General features: G+C 36.5%; 1 protein-coding gene across 5 annotated transcripts in view; it reads left to right on the plus strand.

Annotated features, from left to right (window-relative positions):
* Positions 1 to 21,820, plus strand: part of LOC127447747 (plakophilin-4-like) — a 118,552-nt gene that overhangs the window by 50,795 nt on the left and 45,937 nt on the right. For 4 of the 5 annotated variants that reach the window (XM_051709784.1, XM_051709781.1, XM_051709782.1 and 1 more), the window contains exon 3: positions 17,697 to 17,809. In XM_051709784.1, coding sequence (XP_051565744.1) covers positions 17,697 to 17,809 — 113 coding nt within the window. Of the gene's footprint in view, positions 1 to 2,331; positions 2,481 to 17,696; positions 17,810 to 21,820 lie in introns of those variants that run through there. The other variant, XM_051709786.1, reaches the window with a different exon arrangement.

The raw sequence follows: 21,820 nt of genomic DNA on the forward strand, positions 1-21,820 counted from the left end.
ATATATATATATATATATATATATATAAATATCGTGAACATATTTCTTGATATCATCCAGCCCTAGGAGGGAACAAAATTAATTTATTCACACACATTTAAAGTCATTACCCTTCCGAAGCAGATAACTGGGTCCTGGGATGAAAGGTAATAAAACACCAACATTAAACCCGTAACAACCCACAATAACTGATGTATTTGCCCAGACAACAAAATACCCGACCAGTATCCCGTGATGGAGAGAATGCACAGATGAAGTAGGTTCTTTACCAGAGAGATGTTGACAATGTTGTAAAGCCAACTTTCGAAAAGTTGAACAACACACATTTTATTTGCACTTCATTTTTTCCAGTTTCATTTGAGTTTTTAGTTAAAATAAATAAAAATAAATTCAAAGTTTGAAATCAAGCTGCCTTGCGTTATTGTATAAAAGTGATTTGATTTGATTTGCGTTGTTGTGTAGGCTATTGCTTAATGACAGTTACTCCATAGTACCACTTAGCGTCCATACAGCGGTAAAATTAGTAATAAAAGTTAGTTGGTTTGAATGTGAACATCGCACCGGTGTGAAAATTATGATAACGTTGCAAGTCTAGTGGAGACTGCTTAACTGGTTAAACTATCTTTTATACATATGTGTGTGTGTGTATATATATATATATATATATATATATATATATATATATATATATATATATTTTACACCGTTACTGTTATTGGTTAACGTTCTTTACTGAACAGCTGTCATTAGATCATAGGCTAATGCATGTCGTGAAATATGCTCAACTTTTCAGTGCATTTTTCTCTCTCTCTCGTAGATTTAGCTTAAGCCTACCTGTTAATTATTTTCAACAATGTCCTGACTATTTTAATATGTTAAGGAACTTTTACTTGGAGATTTTCTGTTTAGAACAGGCTGTTAGGTTTGCTCTATTGGTCCTGCACTATACATTTAATTGTTTTCAATAAATATGCCTGTTAAATATTCACTAATATTGTTTCAGTGAATGTGTCATGTTCTATATTTAATGTACAATGATCATAATGCAGGCAAGCACGTCGTAGATTTTGGAATAGATTAAGCATTTTAAATGTGTCGCATAAACACAATTTTTGACTGTTTTCTGAAGGTTTCGTACTTTTTAGACTAGTCGACTCCAAAATTTAAGTTTAAATGTCAGTGAAATTCTGCACATCCCTACTTGTAACCCAGCGTAAAGCAACATTTTACACTTGTCATTTTAAAACCCTTTAAAGGGCAGGAAAATCAAAATACCATAAAATACAGTTTGTGTCTCCATTGCAGTGTAAATCGAAAAAAAAAAAATTTCAGACATAAACGTTAGTTGATGAAGGGTTTATTGATTTCGTCAACCAAAAAGAAGACTAGATGAAAAAGACGCATCATGAGGATAATCAAACTATTTTAAGTAATACACACTGTTGGCAAAAATATACTAAAAATAATACTGCAAGATATTAACAGTGCACTAGCCATGTTGTTTTTTTGTTTTTCAAAAATAAAATAAATAAATAAATAATTTATTCACATAATCCATTCCCAGTATGTTCAATCAGACACAGAAATTTGAGATTGAGCTATATCAACTACATAAATATAAAATTACAATTTATATTTGTTTCCGAAAATGCACTACATTACGCAATATAAAGCATGAAGAATTCACAAATAACATCTAAAAATGATCGAATACTTTAGTAGTTACAGTGTATTCAGTGCTGTTATATCAGGAGCTCAGGTTTTCAGGAGTTTTCTCATATTGTTTATGTTTATACATCTTTGATACGTTTAAATTAAATGTTCGTTTTTGTTTAAGTAAGAAATATTGATGAATATTTTCACTAACTAAAATAGTATGACATTTTAGATAAGTAAAATTAATAAATATGACATGACGAAATATTGCCTATATTTAAAATATATCTTTGTCAAAAGACAAAAATTATTACTAAAAAAAAACCAATGCAAGTGTGTAGTGTGTCATTTTACTAGCGTTGCCAAATAGGAAGAATAATGCATTTTTTCAAACAGGTTTTCCAAATCCTCCCCCCTCCTGCCATTGACCAGACAAAGAGAAAGTTGTGCCCCAGTCTCACACTTCTGAGGAGGTCATCCTTGGCTTACTTATTGAACTCTGTAATTTTATATCCAAAGATAGAGGTGGAAGAGTTCATTCTCAATTCCTTTTCCTCTCCTTTATGGCATACAGCCAAATCTTCTATTGTTGACTCTTGTCAACAGGAAATGAATCCGTATTGGAGAGCATCTGACCGTGTCACTTCCTCTTCCTCTGTAAGGAAAGTCATGGAAAGTCTCACTCTGTTTTATGTCTTTTTGTAGTTGTTAAATCACTCTCTCTGTGTATGGAAAGCAGTGGAGAGAACAGAACAGAGTGCTTGCATAGAAAATTCAGCTCTCACACTGCAAACCATCCCATCGAGAGAGACGGAGGGAGAGAGGTGAGGGTGATCTGATTGTGAGGTTTTCCTGTGACTGCTGTAAGAATGCTGCTGTGTTTTGAAGTGTCCAGGTTGAGTGCTGTCACAAGTCTTTTGCTTTTTGTTTAGTGTTACTAGCTTTTCCTTTTTTCTTGTTTCTCCTTAGAGTCTCTCTCACATCTCATCTGCTCTGTGTCCGTACATGGAACAACACAGTTAGAGTTTCAAACTCTCATGTCTGAATGTTTCTTTTCTCCATTTTCAACTCTGGAAATCTGTACATCACACTTTCAGATGAATTTGCTACACATTCATATTTCTGCCTCCTATTTAATCCCAAAGGTATTTGTAGAAAAGGAGGTTGCAGAAAAGTTTTTGTGAGGTCTTGTTTCTTTGCCAATAAGTATGATTTTTATCATCCTAACCTCGTGTGCTTTGTCTTCATTATATGCTATGCAAAATTTAATTTCATTTAAACTGACTGATCTCAGTTCAGGACACACTGGGCTGTCAGTAAAGGTTTAAATTAAGTTTAACCCTTTAAATCATTACGTTTTTTTACATTGAAACCTGTTTGAGTCAAAAGACTCTAGTTTCATCTGAAACATTTATTGATTTATCGCGAAATGCCACACTGCTAAACACAGTGTACACTATTGTGTACTTAACCTCTATTTTTCCTTTAGAAATCCTATATTTATTGTGCATCATCACATGGAGAATCAATGTGTTCATCCAAAAGCTGAAACATTTTGCTTTCAGAGACTTTATATGGAGTTAGGATGAAAATAATGTGCATTTTGTACTGTTCTGAGACCAGAGCAGACAGACAGCACACTGGAGGTTAAGTCATTTACTAAATAGGGAGCAAGGGTGCATCCTATAACTTTCCTATGCAGCCAAGTGCATTCACTCCTAAAATTCCACCAAAAGTTCAGTTTCAGGCTGCAGATGATAACTGGATCACTCAACATGTTTGGCAGACATGGACAATGATAATCAGTACATTCAGAATATATGTATAATTGTATTTTAATATGGTTGGCAGTGACTGGATAATGCTGGCCAGTACTAATTATGCTAATTACTCATTAGTAAAATGTTTCAGCACTGGCTATCACTTGTTTATTTGATTGTGCAAAGAGAGAACATTGTGATCTTGTTGCCAGAGTAGAAAAAAAAAAAATTGTAACATAAAAGTCAAATCATTTTATTTGTGCTTTTCCCAATACACACTGTTCCAGAGCAGCTTTACAGAAAATCAGCTTTAATGTCTGTAAAGTCTTAAAAACATGAATAGCCAACACTCCTGGAAACATAAAACAATTTGATAAAAAGAAAAAATCTGCCTTTCTATAGCTTGCTATTATTTAAAATTTCACAACTTAGCCCCTCTGTCCCCATATGAGGAAAACAATTTGCAAGAAAACTACTTGTTCTTCAATTATTATTTTTGGCATGTTTATTAGGTGCTACTAGTTACAAATCAAAAAAGGGAAATGGAAAATGTATGCTGCAGTCGAGCTCAGGTCTCAGGAGGAAAATGCCTGATATTCATTATTTCAAATAATATTTTTATTTTTTTTGTTTAAAACTTTAAACATGTTTTAGCACATGAATCAGTAGTGATGGAGAATGTTTATGTTCATTATAATTATTATTAATGATCAACCAATATGGATTTTTCAATGGCTGATGCCAATTCTGATAAGCAGAGAGTGAGGTGGCTGATATAATGCCACTAATATTATCTGATAAGGACTAATAAAAGTTCATTTTAGCAAATGAGTTTTAATAATTGGCATTGGAAAAAAAAGAAAGAAAAGAAAACACTATTTAACTTTTTTTATACTGTAGTAGGTCATCCGGTGTCAACTCAAGCAGAGGTCCCCGGCTCAGACTTTTGTGTTTGATCATTTTTTTGGTGGTGAAACAAACATGAATGATGATGAAAACCAAAATATTAAATGTTATGGATCAATATTTATTCAGTTTTTCATTATTTTGTAGAGGGGGGTCAAAATGACAGTTTTAACATTTGATATGGCAGCATCGTTATTTTATTTTTACACAGAGATAGGGAGATCTGTTACAAAAAAGCTGTTGACTTCAGCACCCCTTGTTACATAAGATGCCAATGGTGTAAGTCCAAAATAAAAATACAAACTTTTTTGTGTTGTTTTTCCAAAGTCGGAGTGCCTATAACTCCACAAGTATTAAAGATATCTTAATATCTTTTTAGATTCTGTTTCAGAACAAACTTTGCTTTGTTTATCTTCATTGTAAGGTCCTGTATGGTTAAAACCAAGAGATATGGGGCTCTCAGTGTGGCTTCATGTGTAAATTATTCAATTGTACCCATATTCAAACCCAATTCCATTTTTGGACTCACACAGTTGGCATATAATGAAACAAGGTGTGCTGAAGTCAACTAATTTTAGTAATAGATCTCCATATCTGTGTGTTAAAACAGGATGATGACTCTGCCAACTTTCTTTTTTTTTTTTAGGTGAAAATTGTCATTTTGATTCCCCTATACAAAATAATGGATTACACAGTAAATATTGATCCATGACATTTCAGATTTTAGCCTTCATCATCATTGATGTTTGTCTTTCTTCAGATAAAGTCATATAAAAATGAAAAAATTCCAGCCAGGGCAGTTTCAAGAATTTGTTTTATTTGACATGGAAGAACTCTATATCATGTCAAAATGGCCAAATATATGTCATGTTAGTGTGTTTCTGTTTTATTGCTGTGTGTGTAGTTTGTCTTTTAATTTGATTATGGTTCACGTCTTCCTATTCTAAACATCAGATATCTACCACACAATTGTTAAATCTCTTTATAAAATAAAATAAAAATATTATAAGCTGATTACACAAAAATCAGTTTAAAATAATAAAACAAATCCTTGTGTTTTCATGAATGCGGCTTTTATCTGAGCACATTCAAATGCTTTACATCAAGCACTATTAGCAGAGTAGATGTCATTCATGTGTTAGTTCAGTTTGTGTTTTATGTTTTATTGGTGTTAGTTTCTCCCTAAACTCTAGATTTCATCAGGTCTGGTCATCATCTTATCACTGGACTTTGAACACTCCTCAAAATCTAACAAATACCAGTAGACCTGTGTGTCCTACAGAGCAGCAAAAACCCACCATAATCACTTGAAACTCTTGCTGTTATAGAGACACACACACACTTATGGTGTTTGTCATTAGGGTGTGGAGTTGAGGTTAAATGTTCATAGTCTTATCTGTGTTCAGTACTTTTACACTGATCAATGTGTGTTTCAGTATCTGATTGAAAATGCGGCAGGTAAGAGCTCCTCTCTGACTTGTGAAGGTCTTACATTAGTATTTTTAGATTTATTTTCTCTTTTAAAAGTGAAAAGGTGATGAGTCAGTGATAGATTGTCTCTTTTATACTTTTCCAAACCCTGATTTATTTATCCTGCTGAAAAGACAATTTACAGCAACATGACTGTCATCTCACAGTTTATATACAGTAACTATGAGCATGAATGTTGTCTGTGTCAGTAGATCTGGTCTCAGATGTCACGCCTGTATAAATGTCACTACGTAGTATGTTTATGCCTCTCGTCCACACTAGAACAGCAAACAAAAATGCATTAATTTGCTACATTTACACCTCTCATCCACACTAGAACGTCAAACAAAAACGTATACATTTTTCTTTGTTTATGCTTCTCATTCACACTAGAACGACAAACAAAAACGTATCAATTTTGCTACATTTATGCCTCTCATCCACACTAGAACGACAAACAAAAACGTATAAATTTTTCTTTGTTTATGCTTCTCATTCACACTAGAACGACAAACAAAAACGTATCAATTTTGCTACATTTATGCCTCTCATCCACACTAGAACGTCAAACAAAAACGAATAAATTTTGCTACATTTATGCCTCTCATCCACACTAGAACGACAAACAAAAACATATACATTTTTCTTTGTTTATGCCTCTCATCCACACTAGAACGTCAAACAAAAACGAATAAATTTTGCTACATTTATGCCTCTCATCCACACTAGAACGACAAACAAAAACGAATAAATTTTGCTACATTTATGCCTCTCATCCACACTAGAACGACAAACAAAAACATATACATTTTTCTTTGTTTATGCCTCTCATCCACACTAGAATGTCAAACAAAAACGTATCAATTTTGCTTTGTTTACACCTCTCATCCACACTAGAACAGCAAACAAAAACGCATTAAATTTGTTGAATTTACGCCTCTCATTCACACTAGAACGACAAACAAAAACGTATCAATTTTGCTGTTTACACCTCTCATCCACACTAGAACAACAAACAGAAACGTATCAATTTTGCTTTGTTTACACCTCTCATCCACACTAGAACGACAAACAAAAACGTATCAGTTTTACTTTGTTTACGCCTCTCATCCACACTAGAACGACAAACAAAAACATATCAATTTTGCTTTGTTTACGCCTCTCATTCACACTAGAACGACAAACAAAAATGTATACATTTTGCTATGTTTATGCCTATCATTCTCACTAGAACAGCAAACAAATACACATTAAATTTGTTGCATTTATGCCTCTCATCCACACTAGAACGACAAACAAAAACGTATCAATTTTGCTTTGTTTATGCCTCTCATCCACACTTAAACAGCAAACAAAAGCATATTGGTTTTACTGTTTACGCCTCTAATCCATGCTAGAATGGCAAACAAAGATTTATTAAATTTGCTGCATTTATGCCTCTCATCCACACTAGAACAAACAAAAACGTATCAATTTTGCTTTGTTTACACCTCTCATCCACACTAGAACAGCAAACAAAAACGCATTCAATTTGTTGAATTTACACCTCTCATTCACACTAGAACGACAAACAAAAACGTATCAATTTTGCTGTTTACACCTCTCATTCACACTAGAACGACAAACAAAAACGTATCAATTTTGCTGTTTACACCTCTCATTCACACTAGAACGACAAACAAAAACGTATCAATTTTGCTGTTTACACCTCTCATCCACACTAGAACGACAAACAAAAACGTATAAATTTTGCTTTGTTTACACCTCTCATCCACACTAGAACGACAAACAAAAACGTATCAATTTTGCTTTGTTTACACCTCTCATCCACACTAGAACGACAAACAAAAACGTATCAATTTTGCTTTGTTTACACCTCTCATCCACACTAGAACGACAAACAGAAACGTATCAATTTTACTTTGTTTACGCCTCTCATCCACACTAGAACGACAAACAAAAACGTATCAATTTTGCTTTGTTTACGCCTCTCATTCACACTAGAACGACAAACAAAAACGTATCAATTTTGCTTTGTTTACGCCTCTCATCCACACTAGAACGACAAACAAAAACGTATCAATTTTGCTTTGTTTACGCCTCTCATCCACACTAGAACGACAAACAAAAACGTATCAATTTTGCTTTGTTTACCCCTCATCCACACTAGAACGACAAACAAAAACGTATCAATTTTGCTTTGTTTATGCCTCTCATTCACACTAGAATGACAAACAAAAACATATCAATTTTGCTGTTTACACCTCTCATCCACACTAGAACGACAAACAAAAACGTATCAATTTTGCTTTGTTTACACCTCTCATCCACACTAGAACAACAAACAGAAACGTATCAATTTTGCTTTGTTTACACCTCTCATCAACACTAGAACAACAAACAGAAACGTATCAATTTTGCTTTGTTTACGCCTCTCATTCACACTAGAATGACAAACAAAAACATATCAATTTTGCTTTGTTTATGCCTCTCATTCACACTAGAACGACAAACAAAAACGTATCAATTTTGCTTTGTTTACACCTCTCATCAACACTAGAACAACAAACAGAAACGTATCAATTTTGCTTTGTTTACGCCTCTCATTCACACTAGAACGACAAACAAAAACGTATCAATTTTGCTGTTTACACCTCTCATCCACACTAGAACAACAAACAAAAACGTATCAATTTTGCTTTGTTTACACCTCTCATCCACACTAGAACAACAAACAAAAACATATCAATTTTGCTTTGTTTATGCCTCTCATCCACACTAGAACGACAAACAGAACGTATCAATTTTGCTTTGTTTACACCTCTCATCCACACTAGAACGACAAACAAAAACATATCAATTTTGCTGTTTACACCTCTCATCCACACTAGAACGACAAACAAAAACGTATCAATTTTGCTTTGTTTATGCCTCTCATCCACACTAGAACAACAAACAAAAACAGATTCATTTCACTGTTTACGCATCTGATCCACACTAGAATGGCAAAGAAAAACATATTGATTTTGCTGTCTGCGCCTCTAATTCACACTATAATGGCAAACAAAAGGTCCCAGCAAATGCCCTGAGGTTATCTAGAGTCACCAATGCTGCCAGAGTGAGCCGTGAAAATGTGCCCAGATGGGGTTTGGGTTTGATAAATGCATGCATCCCGCTGGTCCACAACCTGGTTCTCCATTCTCTGTTAAATCAACACAACAGGGGCTTATAATGTTTGTGCGCTTTATCACTGAGAAGAACCTATCCCTGTCATGGACAGAACCTATCGCAGCATGTCCTATAACGCACATAATCACATAAAAGTACCTCGTAGATAAAGTGCTGTCTCCGACCCATATCAATAAGATGGTCTCTTCTTGTCTAAGTGGGTGTTTTTGGCCCGAATAAGCTTCATCAGACTTTATGTTGAAAGTTAGTCTGGCTTGCGAGACTGGGCGGGGACAAACCAGCACAGCAGCAAACCAGTCTAAAGCCATAGACCATCATTCCTGCTTCCACAACACACAACATAAAGTATGCTCAGCCATTGTTTGGTGAAGATGTTTGCCAAGGTCTGCTCACTGTTGATGTCTTTATAAATATAACAGCAAGTGTGGTCAAAATGAGCTACCATCCACATGTCGATGAGCCTGAAGTATGTTCTCCTGAGGGTGGAGTTCACATGCTTGTGGGATGAGACGCACTTAAAACACAGGTGATGAATTTCTCCTGCTTGTGTTAATAGAATGAGGCAGTAGTGCAAGTTTAAAGTAGGCCGTGATGTTTTTCAAGTCTTGGAACAAGTCATGTGTTATTGTTCCTGAAAATACCAGGGGAATTTCCACCGTTTGCTTTGTTAGAGTTCATTACACTCTGAGAATTTCAAAGCGTCCAGAGTTGTAACTAATTTGTAATGCAGGCAGAGGTGCGTAAATGTTTATTTATCTGTATGAATGTCTGGTCTGAAGGGCTCGGCTGGTACAGGGAGACTGCCTTTATTTTTGTGCGTTCCGGATTTTAGTACAGTCAACGGCAGGCATGTGCCGACAGATGAGGATTGTCCACATGGTGACAAAATCTTTGCTGTGCATGGACAATCAACTCGGACTGTGCTGATGACGTAATTTGCATCATGCATACTGTGCACGGCTTTACAGTGATGTTGTGGTCAGCTGATGATTGGACTGGGATGACGAGGATTTTTGTCTTAACACAGCTGCGTATAATCTGCATAGCAGTGATAGGAGAAGCCTTGTGCCTTTACTATTGGTTCCAGTGAAATTATGTATCAAGAAGAGAAGAGGGCCGAGCAGTAACCCTTGAGGGACCCCAGTGTTTAATGGATGTGATTTTACACACCCCTCCACTCTAGGAAACCTTATAGGATCTGCCTTTGAGGTAGAACTCAAAGCAGTAAAGGCGCAAACACACATATCTTCACATGGCGAATCTCCATGGATGAAATACAGTCATCTCAATGGTAATCTGCTCGATCGTGAATTTCACACGATGGCCTTCCGGTGGCGAATAATTTCTTTGTGCTGATTTCACCTCGAGTTCAAGTTTAGTGAACTTTGACAGGTGAAATCACCATGTTGACCAATAGGAAGTTGCTTGGTTTAGCAGTGACCTCTGTGTTAGCAGTGCTTCGTACAGAGCTACACTGAATATTTACAATGAACAAGGATATGATTTTAACGGTGAGTTTCTTTTTAACTTAAGTCTCACTGACTATAAAGTGCAGCATTAAAAAAGGCTGCTTGACAATAAAATTATTGCTGGTTCGTTCAACGTCCGCCCACAGCCAAGGTCAGGTAGACCAAGAAAGATTTTAGCCACAACTCCCAGAAGAATTGTTCGGGATACAAAGAAAAACCCACAGGTAACCTCAGGAGAAATACAGGCTGCTCTGGAAAAAGACGGTGTGGTTGTTTCAAGGAGCACAATACGACGATACTTGAACAAAAATGAGTTGTATGGTTGAGTTGACAGAAAGACAATGCCTCAAAAAAGCCCGGTTACAATATGCCCGACAACACCTTGACACGCCTCACAGCTTCTGGCACACTGTAATTTGGAGTGACGAGACCAAAATAGAGCTTTATGGTCACAATCATAAGCGCTATGTTTGGAGAGGGGTCAACAAGTATTGTGCTCCTTGAAACAACCACACCGTCTTTTTCCAGAGCAGCCTGTATTTCTCCTGAGGTTACCTGTGGGTTTTTCTTTGTATCCCAAACAATTCTTCTGGCAGTTGTGGCTGAAATCTTTCTTGGTTTACCTGAACTTGGCTTGGTATCAAGAGATCCCCGAATTTTCTACTTCTTAATAAGTGATTGAACAGTACTGACTGGCATTTTCAAGGCTTTGGATATCTTTTTATATCCTTTTCCATCTTTATAAAGTTCCATTACCTTGTTACGCAGGTCTTTTGACAGTTCTTTTCTGCTCCCCATGGCTCAGTATCTAGCCTGCTCAGTGCATCCACGTGAGAGCAAACAAACTCATTGACTATTTATACACAGACACTAATTGCAATTTAAAAAGCCACAGGTGTGGGAAATTAACCTTTAATTGCCATTTAAACCTGTGTGTGTCACCTTGTGTGTCTGTAACTAAGCCAAACATTCAAGGGTATGTAAACTTTTGATCAGGGCCATTTGGGTGATTTCTGTTATCATTATGATTTAAAAAGGAGCCAAACAACTATGTGATAATAAATGGCTTCATATGATCACTATCCTTAAATAAAAGACTTTTATAAATAAAATGATATAAATCAGTCATATTTTCAAAATCAATGCCAAAATTTCACAATTTCTGCCAGGGTATGCAAACTTTTGAGCACAATTGTACAGTATATACTCCATGTATATATATATACAACAAAAACAACAAAAAGCTCTATACAAAAGTGGCAACACTCACTGCTGCTGTGAAGTGCTTAAACTTACATCTTGGCGATTTTGTAGCGATTTCACTTCTGACTAAGGGGCCGTTTACACGACAAAGATTTCAACTAAAAACGGAAAACTTTTTATGCGTTTTGGCTGTTCGTTTACACGATAACAGCGTTTTGGGGCCTGAGAACGCAAACTTTTGAAAACGGGTTTCAAAGTGCACGTTTTTGAAAACAATGTCGTTATTGTCTCCGTGTAAACATACAAAAACGCAAATTTGTGAAAACGATGACGTCAGGTGCACGTGTATTACATGTTATATAAAGAATGATGGATTGATAGGCATCAATTTGAGATGTATAATTATCAATATGAATACTGGTGTCTGTGCAAATAACAATCAACAATTTATTCATTTGGAGTGTTTTGTATGGAGTGTGAACACTGTACAGTAGGCAGAACCTGCAATTTGAAAATCTTGAAATTAATGTATGGACTCAGATGTGGAAAATGTATTTGTATTTTAAATGTTATTTATTTATTTACTTAATTTTATTTGATGTACTTCTACCCTGAAATTCATTCACCCACTGCTTATGTATATATCCTATAGACAGAGATGTGATGCATGTACAGTATTCAATGATATGCTTAGAATATGAAAACATGAGGCAGTGAAAATGCATGTTAGATCCAGTGTACACAAGACCTCTCTCTCCGTCAGAAGATATCCAGAGTTCTGTCTGATAGCCAAAACCAGTCAGCATCAACAGCTTGTTATGTTAACTTACTCTCCTACCAGCACAAGAGTCATCAGGGGGAATACAGAAGAAGGCAGGAGACGAAGTGATGGTAAAAATGAGCAGAGTTTATTGAATAATCTTGAGAGTTCAGTCTATAGGCATGCGCACGAGACATTAGAAACTACAATGGCGGACTACAGGACTGTGTTTGTGCTGCTCAAGATTTTGAGTTTATTGACGCTTCTCCAGCAAAGTAATTAAAGTAATAAAGCAACCTCATCGTCTGTCCAGACAAAATTGCTCGACGCTTTCGCCATCTTCATTGTTTGTATTCACCGCTCTCTGGAAGAATGCTTAAGTGCGCAGGTGCGTAGTGTTTCTTTACAAAATGACATCGGCAACTACTGGCCTGGCATGCATAATACAGCATTTTTAGTCATTTTCGCGGATCCGTGTGAACGGGGATTGTTTTGACAAAGGAAAAACTTTTCAGTTTTTAGTACATCGTTGTCATGTAAACGTACCCTAAAGCTGCAGCAATTAACGTTAATCACACACACAATCTCTCTTAGTTTCTGAGCTTCTCTCTTTCGATCACTTAAACACAAATTCACACTTACAGTACACGCACAAACGCACTACCTTGTTACTCTAGTAAGTGCTCCAATAAAGCAGCGCAAGCCTCGCAAGCCTCGCAATCCTCCATTGCTAGTTCTAAAGTGATGTTTTTGAACTAGCAATGAAGGCTCGGACAATTATTTCTTACATAAACAGTATATATAATATATATAACAATTACCAATAAAATGTCTGAACTTTCCTCTTTCCAGGACCGATGGCCATGACATTGACAACTAATTGCTTGTACACTGTTATGTGGCTGTGTGTTGTCCATTTAGGGTTTTCTGTCTGTTTTTGTGTGTGTGTGTGTGTGTGTGTGTTTTGAAGGGCTCATATAGCTCCTAGGGTTTGTGTCTGTGTAGGGTGTCCATATGTGTGTGAGACAGATGGATGGGTCAGAGGGTGGGCAGCTCCTCTTCCTGTGGGGACGGTCCTGAGAGGAAGTGTGGGTGTTACGTTTACAGCCACACATTTGTCAACAGATTGAGAAGAGGGTGCTTATGGTGAGAGGGTGCTTATGGTGATATTTACTGCTGCTCAGTTATCCTGCATTACAGCACACCACTATATGAGGATTGCTGCACCTCACTCATGCTGAACATAATTTTTTCCCGCTCAAGTAAAAGATGCATTGGTGACATTGCTTGTAACTTATTCAAACACTGGCACAGCATTCTCTGTGAAAATATCATCACGAAAAATGGGCTGTAAATACTGTACATGTACTGTCAACTTTTTGGTCAGAATTTAAGTTATGAGTATTGATTATTAATTTATTTCAAAAATATAACCATGAAAACAAAACATAATATACAGATGTGCTAAAAGATACTTTTACTAGCTGCTCACCACCTTTGAATACAACTTTTAACAGCTACACAGCAGCTACCAAGGCTGTACAGTGTGACAGTTTTGCTCGCATTTACTATTAAAAAGTATAATATGCAATGACAAATTTTTAACCCATTCGTACGTGTGTGATAAGTGTAAAATTTTGTCCCCAAATTATAGCTAACTAATGCCGGCACTAGTAGATTTTTTCCAGTGATTTTCAGCTGTTATCTTCATTAACATAATCACCGGCCAGGCGGAGGGAGACAGAGCATGCATTAGGGTCTCTCAGTGGGAGGTCATTTATCACTTGGCTGTTGGGACTCCCTGCTGAGTTAATGGCTTCAAAAACTTAAAAAGCATCAGGCTTACTTGAAAAAATCATTCTGTCGCCGGGGCTCGTCAAGTGACCAATGAGCTACCTCTTTTATTGAATAACTGACAAGACATCAAGCTGATCTGAATGTTTTCATTGCACTTACTGCATATCATCACAAATGCAATAGTAATCAATAATTATTTTGTTGCCAAGTGTTTTTCCTGTCTTTTTTTTTTCTTCACTAAAATGACATCAGAAAGCGGCGGCACAACAGTCCTGGCTCATTTGGAGCATTTGTTTCAGAACGTCGGATGTTTTCTTCTTTGGTTCAGTTTGTGTAGGCATATATAAACAAACACTGTAATCGTACTTGGATCTGCACCAAAACAACTGGTCTGAGACCACCTGGACAGAAGAGAAATCTGTAGTTCAGCTCGTCACTGTAATTCATAATTAAAACACAGATATAGACTTTTGGCGGCTATATTAGATCTAGGTTGAACTTCATGATCGCTTCTCTCTTTTGGATAGCTGCAGAACAGACAACGTGGCGTCACTCTTTCTGTATGTATGTGTGTGTGTTAGTGTGTGAGCATGGGAGGGAGAGTGAAAGAGCTATGGGACCATGAGAACAGGCACTTTTCAGTGTAGAATTAATGTAAAAGCAACTAATGATGGATAAAAATAACCACAACGGAAATTTTACAGTTTTAGTCCGTTTTAAAAATGTAACCATGAAGAAAATGCTACATTGTAACTATTTTAGCTCTATTTAGCGGAACAAATCAAGCAAGCTACAGGTCTGAAAACGCCCTAAATCACTCTTCTAATTGTTTATGCTCATGCAGTACTCCTGCTGTTATATCTGTGAGCTCCACATAACAAGGAATCAGACAAAGAGACTTGCGGTGAGTTGGTATGTTTGTCACCGCTCCACCATTCTGAATCGGCAAATGTGTCATACCTCTGACTGAAGCGAGAGAGATCTCAAGTGTGATACTCTCGGCCATAATGGAGTTGTTTGGAGTCTGCTAGTGGGGCGCCAGCTTACACACACACACACACACACACACACCCCTACATCTCTGAACACTCACTGTACAGGTTTCACTATATTTGTGAGTGCCACATTTTTTTGAATGTCCTCACTAATATAGCAAAACTTGTTGAAAACCCACCAGTGAGGGCATTATAGGTGGTCCTCACTAGTAAAAAAAGGCCCATAAATTGGCCAAATCATGTTTAGCTTTAAATCTACTGAGGGTTAGGGGTAGGGTTAGGGGATAGAAAATATAAAGGTCTGATATTTCTCAATCGGGTATTGGGAGACATTTTTCCTACTTCTCAGTTAATTTATATTTGTATCATCACTGTAATGCATATTTTGCTATTTTGATTAGATAATCATCATGTGTTCTAATTTGATGCGAGGGCATGCTCAGAAAAATGTGAGAATATGGAAACATGTCCCGTCAGCATATATGTCACATCACTAACTTCAGATCTGGTGCATAAATAAATAAATAAATAAATAAATAAATAAAAAAGCATCTGGTGAAATATACTGTATAAAAACCTTCATCTGATGAATGTTCTATATAGGCTATAAAAACTAAATTTGATGAATACTGGTGAATGTGTCACTGTTTATAGACTAATGCGCCATTAGTCTATAAACTGCACAAAAAATGCACATATGAAGTACATGGACATTATTGAACATTTATTTATATAATCTTGATCTATTCTTAGTGCCCTTATGCTTCCAGAACGAATCAGTCAAGCGAGAAAATGGATTGGCCGAAGCAGCCATTTAAATTTAGCAAATATCGGCCAGTTTATCTGCCTTGGCCACAAATCGGTCAACCACTAATAGAGTGAAATGGGTTCTGTGATAGATTGAATAATGTTTAGCCAAGGAAGTTGAGATACTTGTGATTGCATAGAAACCTTCCACAGCTGTGAAGTTTCCTGTAATGCAGAGGTCAAGAGTTACAAATACACACAAATGCTTTGCCTTGTGTTCTGTGTGTGTGTCTCTCTCTCTCTCTCTCTCACACACACACACACACACACACACACATACTGTTATTGGTTGTCTGGTCATTTTCAGAGTGCTTGGAAAAAGTGAAATGAATGAGAGAAAGAGAGAGGGGGTGGGGTGGTTAAGGGATGGAGAGAGGCGGAGCAACAGTGGTGATCTGGGCAGTTCTTTTTCACACACACACACACACACACTGAGGGCGGGTGAAATGTGTGGATTGTAGTGGATCTAGTTGTGTTCTGGTGTCTCTTCATGACTGTATGGTGTATTACTGTGGAGGTGAGTGTGTGTGTGTGTTTTATAAGAAGTTTTATAAGGCACAGGCCTGCTGAAGTGCTCTGGAGTTTAGGCCTGACTCAAAAACACACTGCAGCTTGTGAATGAGTCCTGCTGGAGTTTAGACCACTCGCTCACATGTGTAAGTTACAGTGAAGTGCAGGTCATTTTGGGACAGTGTTACTGTGGGAGCCAGTGTCTGTGAAGTCTCTATTAGTTTATTATTATTAGCATTATTTGTGTGTGTTGCACTATGGTGAACCTCTGCAATGTGTGTGGTTGTATGTTAATTTGTCTATCTTTTAGGACTGGGTATCAATACAGATTTCTCAATTTGAATCAGTTCCAGTCCACAAACTCTCGATTCCAATTTTGGTTGGAATTTATTCACTTCTGATACATTGGGGTATATTTTAATCAAAATGTCCATTTGCTTACAAATGAAAGAAATTCTCTCTCAGCTAATGTTGTTCATTGTACAGGGGACCTTCTATCTTGGTACAATACAAAAATATTGATTTTTACAAATTTCAGCATTAGTTTTTCATCATTTTGGTAAAATTTTAACATTTTAAAAATGCACAGATACATGTATCCCATTAATAAATATGTCTTGAAATGGTTTATATTGGATATATATGTTTATTGTTTACACACATATGTAGAACACGTGCTAAAAAACAGTATTCTCTCTTATTAACCCTCCGTTACTGTTGGGGTCATTTTTGACCATTTTGGCATTTGTTTTTTATTTTATTAAAAAATGGTTTCCTTAATCGGTGCAGTACATGGCTTGGTGACTTTTCCTCCACCTGCCATCTGAACACACAAAAACTGGAGTTGATTTGATGAGGCTAAGTGGTTGCAGAAGAAAGTGACACGCTTTCTGTTCAGGGTCAAATTTGACCCCCATAGAAAATGAATGGGTGAGACTGTTGCACAGAGCATTTTTTATTATTATTTATCAAATAAAATCAATCAATCAGCCACAATGTGGAACACACCCACACAGAAATGATGGGGTGAGACTCTAGGACATCCACAGTGCAAAAAACACATGATATTTTTAACCATCCCCACTGACAGCTGTCTTTCATTTAGCATCTGCATCATGATACTGTTCGCAACAGAGACAGACTGATTGTTGAGTGTGTGTGTGTCTCTGTTTAGGAGCTGCAGTTTGAGCGCTTGACCCGGGAGCTGGAGGTGGAGCGACAGATCGTGGCCAATCAGCTGGAACGATGCAGACTGGGTTCAGAATCACCAGGAGCTGCAAGCGGAAGGTACACACACACATACACACACATACAGACTTAAAGTTCAATACAAGTTAAGCTGAATCGTGAACAGTGAGCATTACTGATATGTCTTTAGACTAATTTAAATACCTCTGATTTACCTTTGCACTCATGCACCCAACGGCCTAAAAAATATGTTGGAAAAAGGAATTTTTTGCACAATGGGAGTTCACCTAAATGGAATGCTGTAATCAACACTTTTCATGGTTGTATAATTGCGACAGCTGTAATTGTAATCTCGATTATTTTTTGTATTAATTGTGCAGCCCCAATCAGACGCATTTGTGGTATAATGTTGATTACCACAAAATAAAATATTTTGACTGTATTTTTTCTTTAAAAAATAACAATAAATAAAAAAATACAATGGAAGTGAATGATTTTAGTGTGATGAAAATTGCATACAAACTCCTGTTTTTGTTGCCATGACGACTCAAAGCTGTAAACCCCAAGATATCTGTAAAAACAACAAATTAAACTACAGCTCATATAAAACAAGTTTTAACAGAAGAATTAATTTAAGTGCTTTTATAAAATTATAAGCTTCGCATTTCTGCAATTAAACCGTCCAAAAATTGACCCTATTCACTTCCATTGTAGCCAAGTGCCTCACTGTAATCTTGAAAATGTATTTAAATTACCAGCTTTAAATTATTTTGTGTGGTAATCAACATTATGCCACAAATGCTGTCGATTGAGCTTAACTTGTATTGAAGCCGGAATATTCCTTTAAGGCTCTTTCACATAGAAAGCGTTGAGAAAAAATGAGACGAATTTCATAGGTCAAAAAGGGGTTTTTATCAGTAGGCCCACATGGAATCCTAAATTTCTGCTGATTTTCACTGAGTTTAAATGCTTGTCAATGTCAATCACGTGCATTTTTCATATTCCTCAAAATATTGCTCACTATAAGAGCGTTTTGAAAGAGTTTTGAATACAAATTTTTTAAATCAAACATAGAATTAAAGATTTAGTGGGTTTAATTTGATTGTGCTTTCAGCTACAAATAAGAGTGAATATTATCTGGTCAGTTAATCACATTTTCCCATGTTTACATCCATTCTTTCCCCAATTCGCTGCAGAACATGTGACAAAATGCCTGTTTGTCTTTGATAGTGATGTGCAGGCAGTTAATGAGATGAAACTAATGAATTGTGTCCTGCTGATCTGAGTCAATCACATCTAATTTGTCCTGTCTGATGAGAAGCATTTGTGCTGGAGAGATGCCATATTTCATTTGATACAATTGATACAGCCGTTCAATATTTCCTAGACCCTGTTTAAGCTGGTATTTGGATAACCTTTATGCTGCCTTTATGTCCTTTTTGGTGCTGAAATGATTGGTCCCCATTCACTTGGATTGTATGGACAAAAACACCTCATATCTCCATAAAAATATATTTGTTTGTGTTCCGTGGAAAATAGGAAGTCATATGAGCTTGAGATGGCATAAGGGTGAGTAAATGATGAGAGAATTATCATTTTTGGGTGAACTATGAAACATGAGCAGCAGACAGCAGTCGCCTCACTCTAACTGTGAGTAGGAGCTAAAGAGAGAATTAGATGAGCATCTGAGAGCTGTTACTGTATATGCCCCTATGACTCTCACTGACCTCTATATGAGAGAGTCCTGATGGCACTCAACACACTTCACACTGAACAGAGAGAAAGAAGTGAGGGGCATCTCTCTCCTGTGAGGTGCTCTCATTAGGCTGGGCGAAATATCTTTAACAATTATATTTGAAGAGTACAAGAGCTCCTCTGTGTTTTTATGGAGGAAAAGGCGAATAGGGCTTTATGTATTTATATTAGTGCAGTCAGTCTATTAAAACAGTTAATCCTGATTAATCGTGTGATTTTTTTCATAGTTAATCGCGATTAATCACATGGTTTTTCATAGTTAATTGCGATTAATCACATGGTTTTTCATAGTTAATCACGATTAATCACATGGTTTTTCATAGTTAATTGCGATTAATTGCATGGTATTTCATAGTTAATCGCGATTAATCGCAGATGTCAAAATGCTTTTTTTTCCTTCTTAGAAAAGAAAAGAAAATAATATATAACAATAAGGTTTTAGTGACATTTTCCAAACAAAGTATTCCACAATATAAAGACATAAATGCACTGAAGTAGCACCAATTCAAGTAACATTAAATGTTTTCCAAAGTGTAGGTGGGAGGTTAACAAATTAAAAGAACTAGTCCCCATAGGTTGAATATTCAATGCAGTGCACATAAAATCTCTTAAACTCTCATCCTCCACAATCTTAATTGTGGCTATACACTTTATTACAGCAATCGTGAAGTTGCATTCACATGAGTCGCGCCGCTTTGAAGTTCACTTGAAAAGCGCTTGCAGAGCATGTCTTGTTTTGCTCTGAGCGCTGGCATCGTCCATGTAATGATACTTCATCCGAACTGTCCGGTAAGACGGAAGTGCAATGATGGGGAAACATTGATACTTCATTCTAGCAGGACATGTTATTGGCTTGATTGACATGAAAATTGCTGTTGCGTGTTTTTGTGGTGTGTGCTTCAGTGTAATGAACCTGGACACATCGCAATGTTTCTGCCCTATTCTAACCAATGTTCAGTACTCACGCTGAGCTGAATAAAATGTCAGAATCTAATGTCATTTTGGTAAATGCATTAATCACTTTAAAGAAATTTTTTACAAATTAAACATTTTAAATAAATCGCATGGGTTAACGCGTTAATTTCAACAGCTCTTGTTTATATGCATCAAAAATAGCAATACATAGTAATAAACAGCAATATTAATGCCTACATATATTTTACTAAAACATTTTAATACATTTAAAACGCCACACCGAGACTCCCATTAACAGTTCTGAGTGATGAAACACTGAGCGCATTTACATGTGTGATCTTAAGCCCAAAGTATACTTTGATCAGATGCGAACGCTGAAGCCCCGTTCACACGGCAAACGACATTGTTATTTGGTGTCGCATTTGGTTCCTACTGCTGTTGCTTTAATGTTATTGATGGACTGCACATCTGGCTGTAGTAGCTTTGGAAATTCTGATTACAGATTATACTGCCGATAAAACTTAAGATATCATTCTAATTTGACAAGGAATTAAAAATTTACATTTTGCAGGAGAGAGTGTTTTTATATAAACTGCAGCAGTGCTTAATGCATCATATCATGAACAAGATGAACGATATATCAATATATGAATCAAACTCACTCAGAATGCCAACACGGTTTTCCACGCATCATTTTATTAAGCTATATCCATGTATGTGGTTACAGACAAATGATATAGAACAGTGAAATCGGTCACAGAAACTTTTAACTTCTCTATCTTGCCTGCACTTGACTCCAGTATCTTACACACCCACTGCCTAGAGACGGATGATGTGAGCTCCTCTGTCTTCACTCTCACTCACTAATGTCACCTGTCATTTGCATAAAGTTGACATTTTCTCTTGTCGCTCTCCACGATGATCTCTGTCGCCAGCAGTCACTGCAGCTCGTGTCGCCGGAAGTTGCTCTGCTCTCATTGAAAGTTAATAGGATTGTGTCGCTTTGTCACGCCGGCAGTGTAAACGGGGCTTGAGCGTGACATGATCTTGTGCTTAAAAAGCATCAACGTGTGTAGTCATATAAATGACTTGAACGGTTTTCCTTTATTAATATTTTTTCACCTTTATTTTTTATTTCCTTTTTACGGTTTTCCCATAAGGTCACAAACAAAACAAAAAACGACCGACACACATAAGTTTTTGCCCATTATCCTGATTTTGCGTTGCATGTAAGCACCTTTAGGTGTACCGGTGTTCAAACAGGGTTATACAGCATGCACAAGTGTTTTGACATCAAAAGTAGTGAATTATCTGATGATTTCAAATTTCAAGTAAACTGATTTTTGGCAGTTATTAGCGTATTGTTGTGCATATAAACACGCTTATTGTTGAATCAGTTTTTAATCGATTCTTTGAAACGGACAGTTTGAACTCATTTAA

Source organism: Myxocyprinus asiaticus, chromosome 11 (assembly GCF_019703515.2).
Source record: "Myxocyprinus asiaticus isolate MX2 ecotype Aquarium Trade chromosome 11, UBuf_Myxa_2, whole genome shotgun sequence".
Lineage (NCBI taxonomy): Eukaryota > Metazoa > Chordata > Actinopteri > Cypriniformes > Catostomidae > Myxocyprinus > Myxocyprinus asiaticus.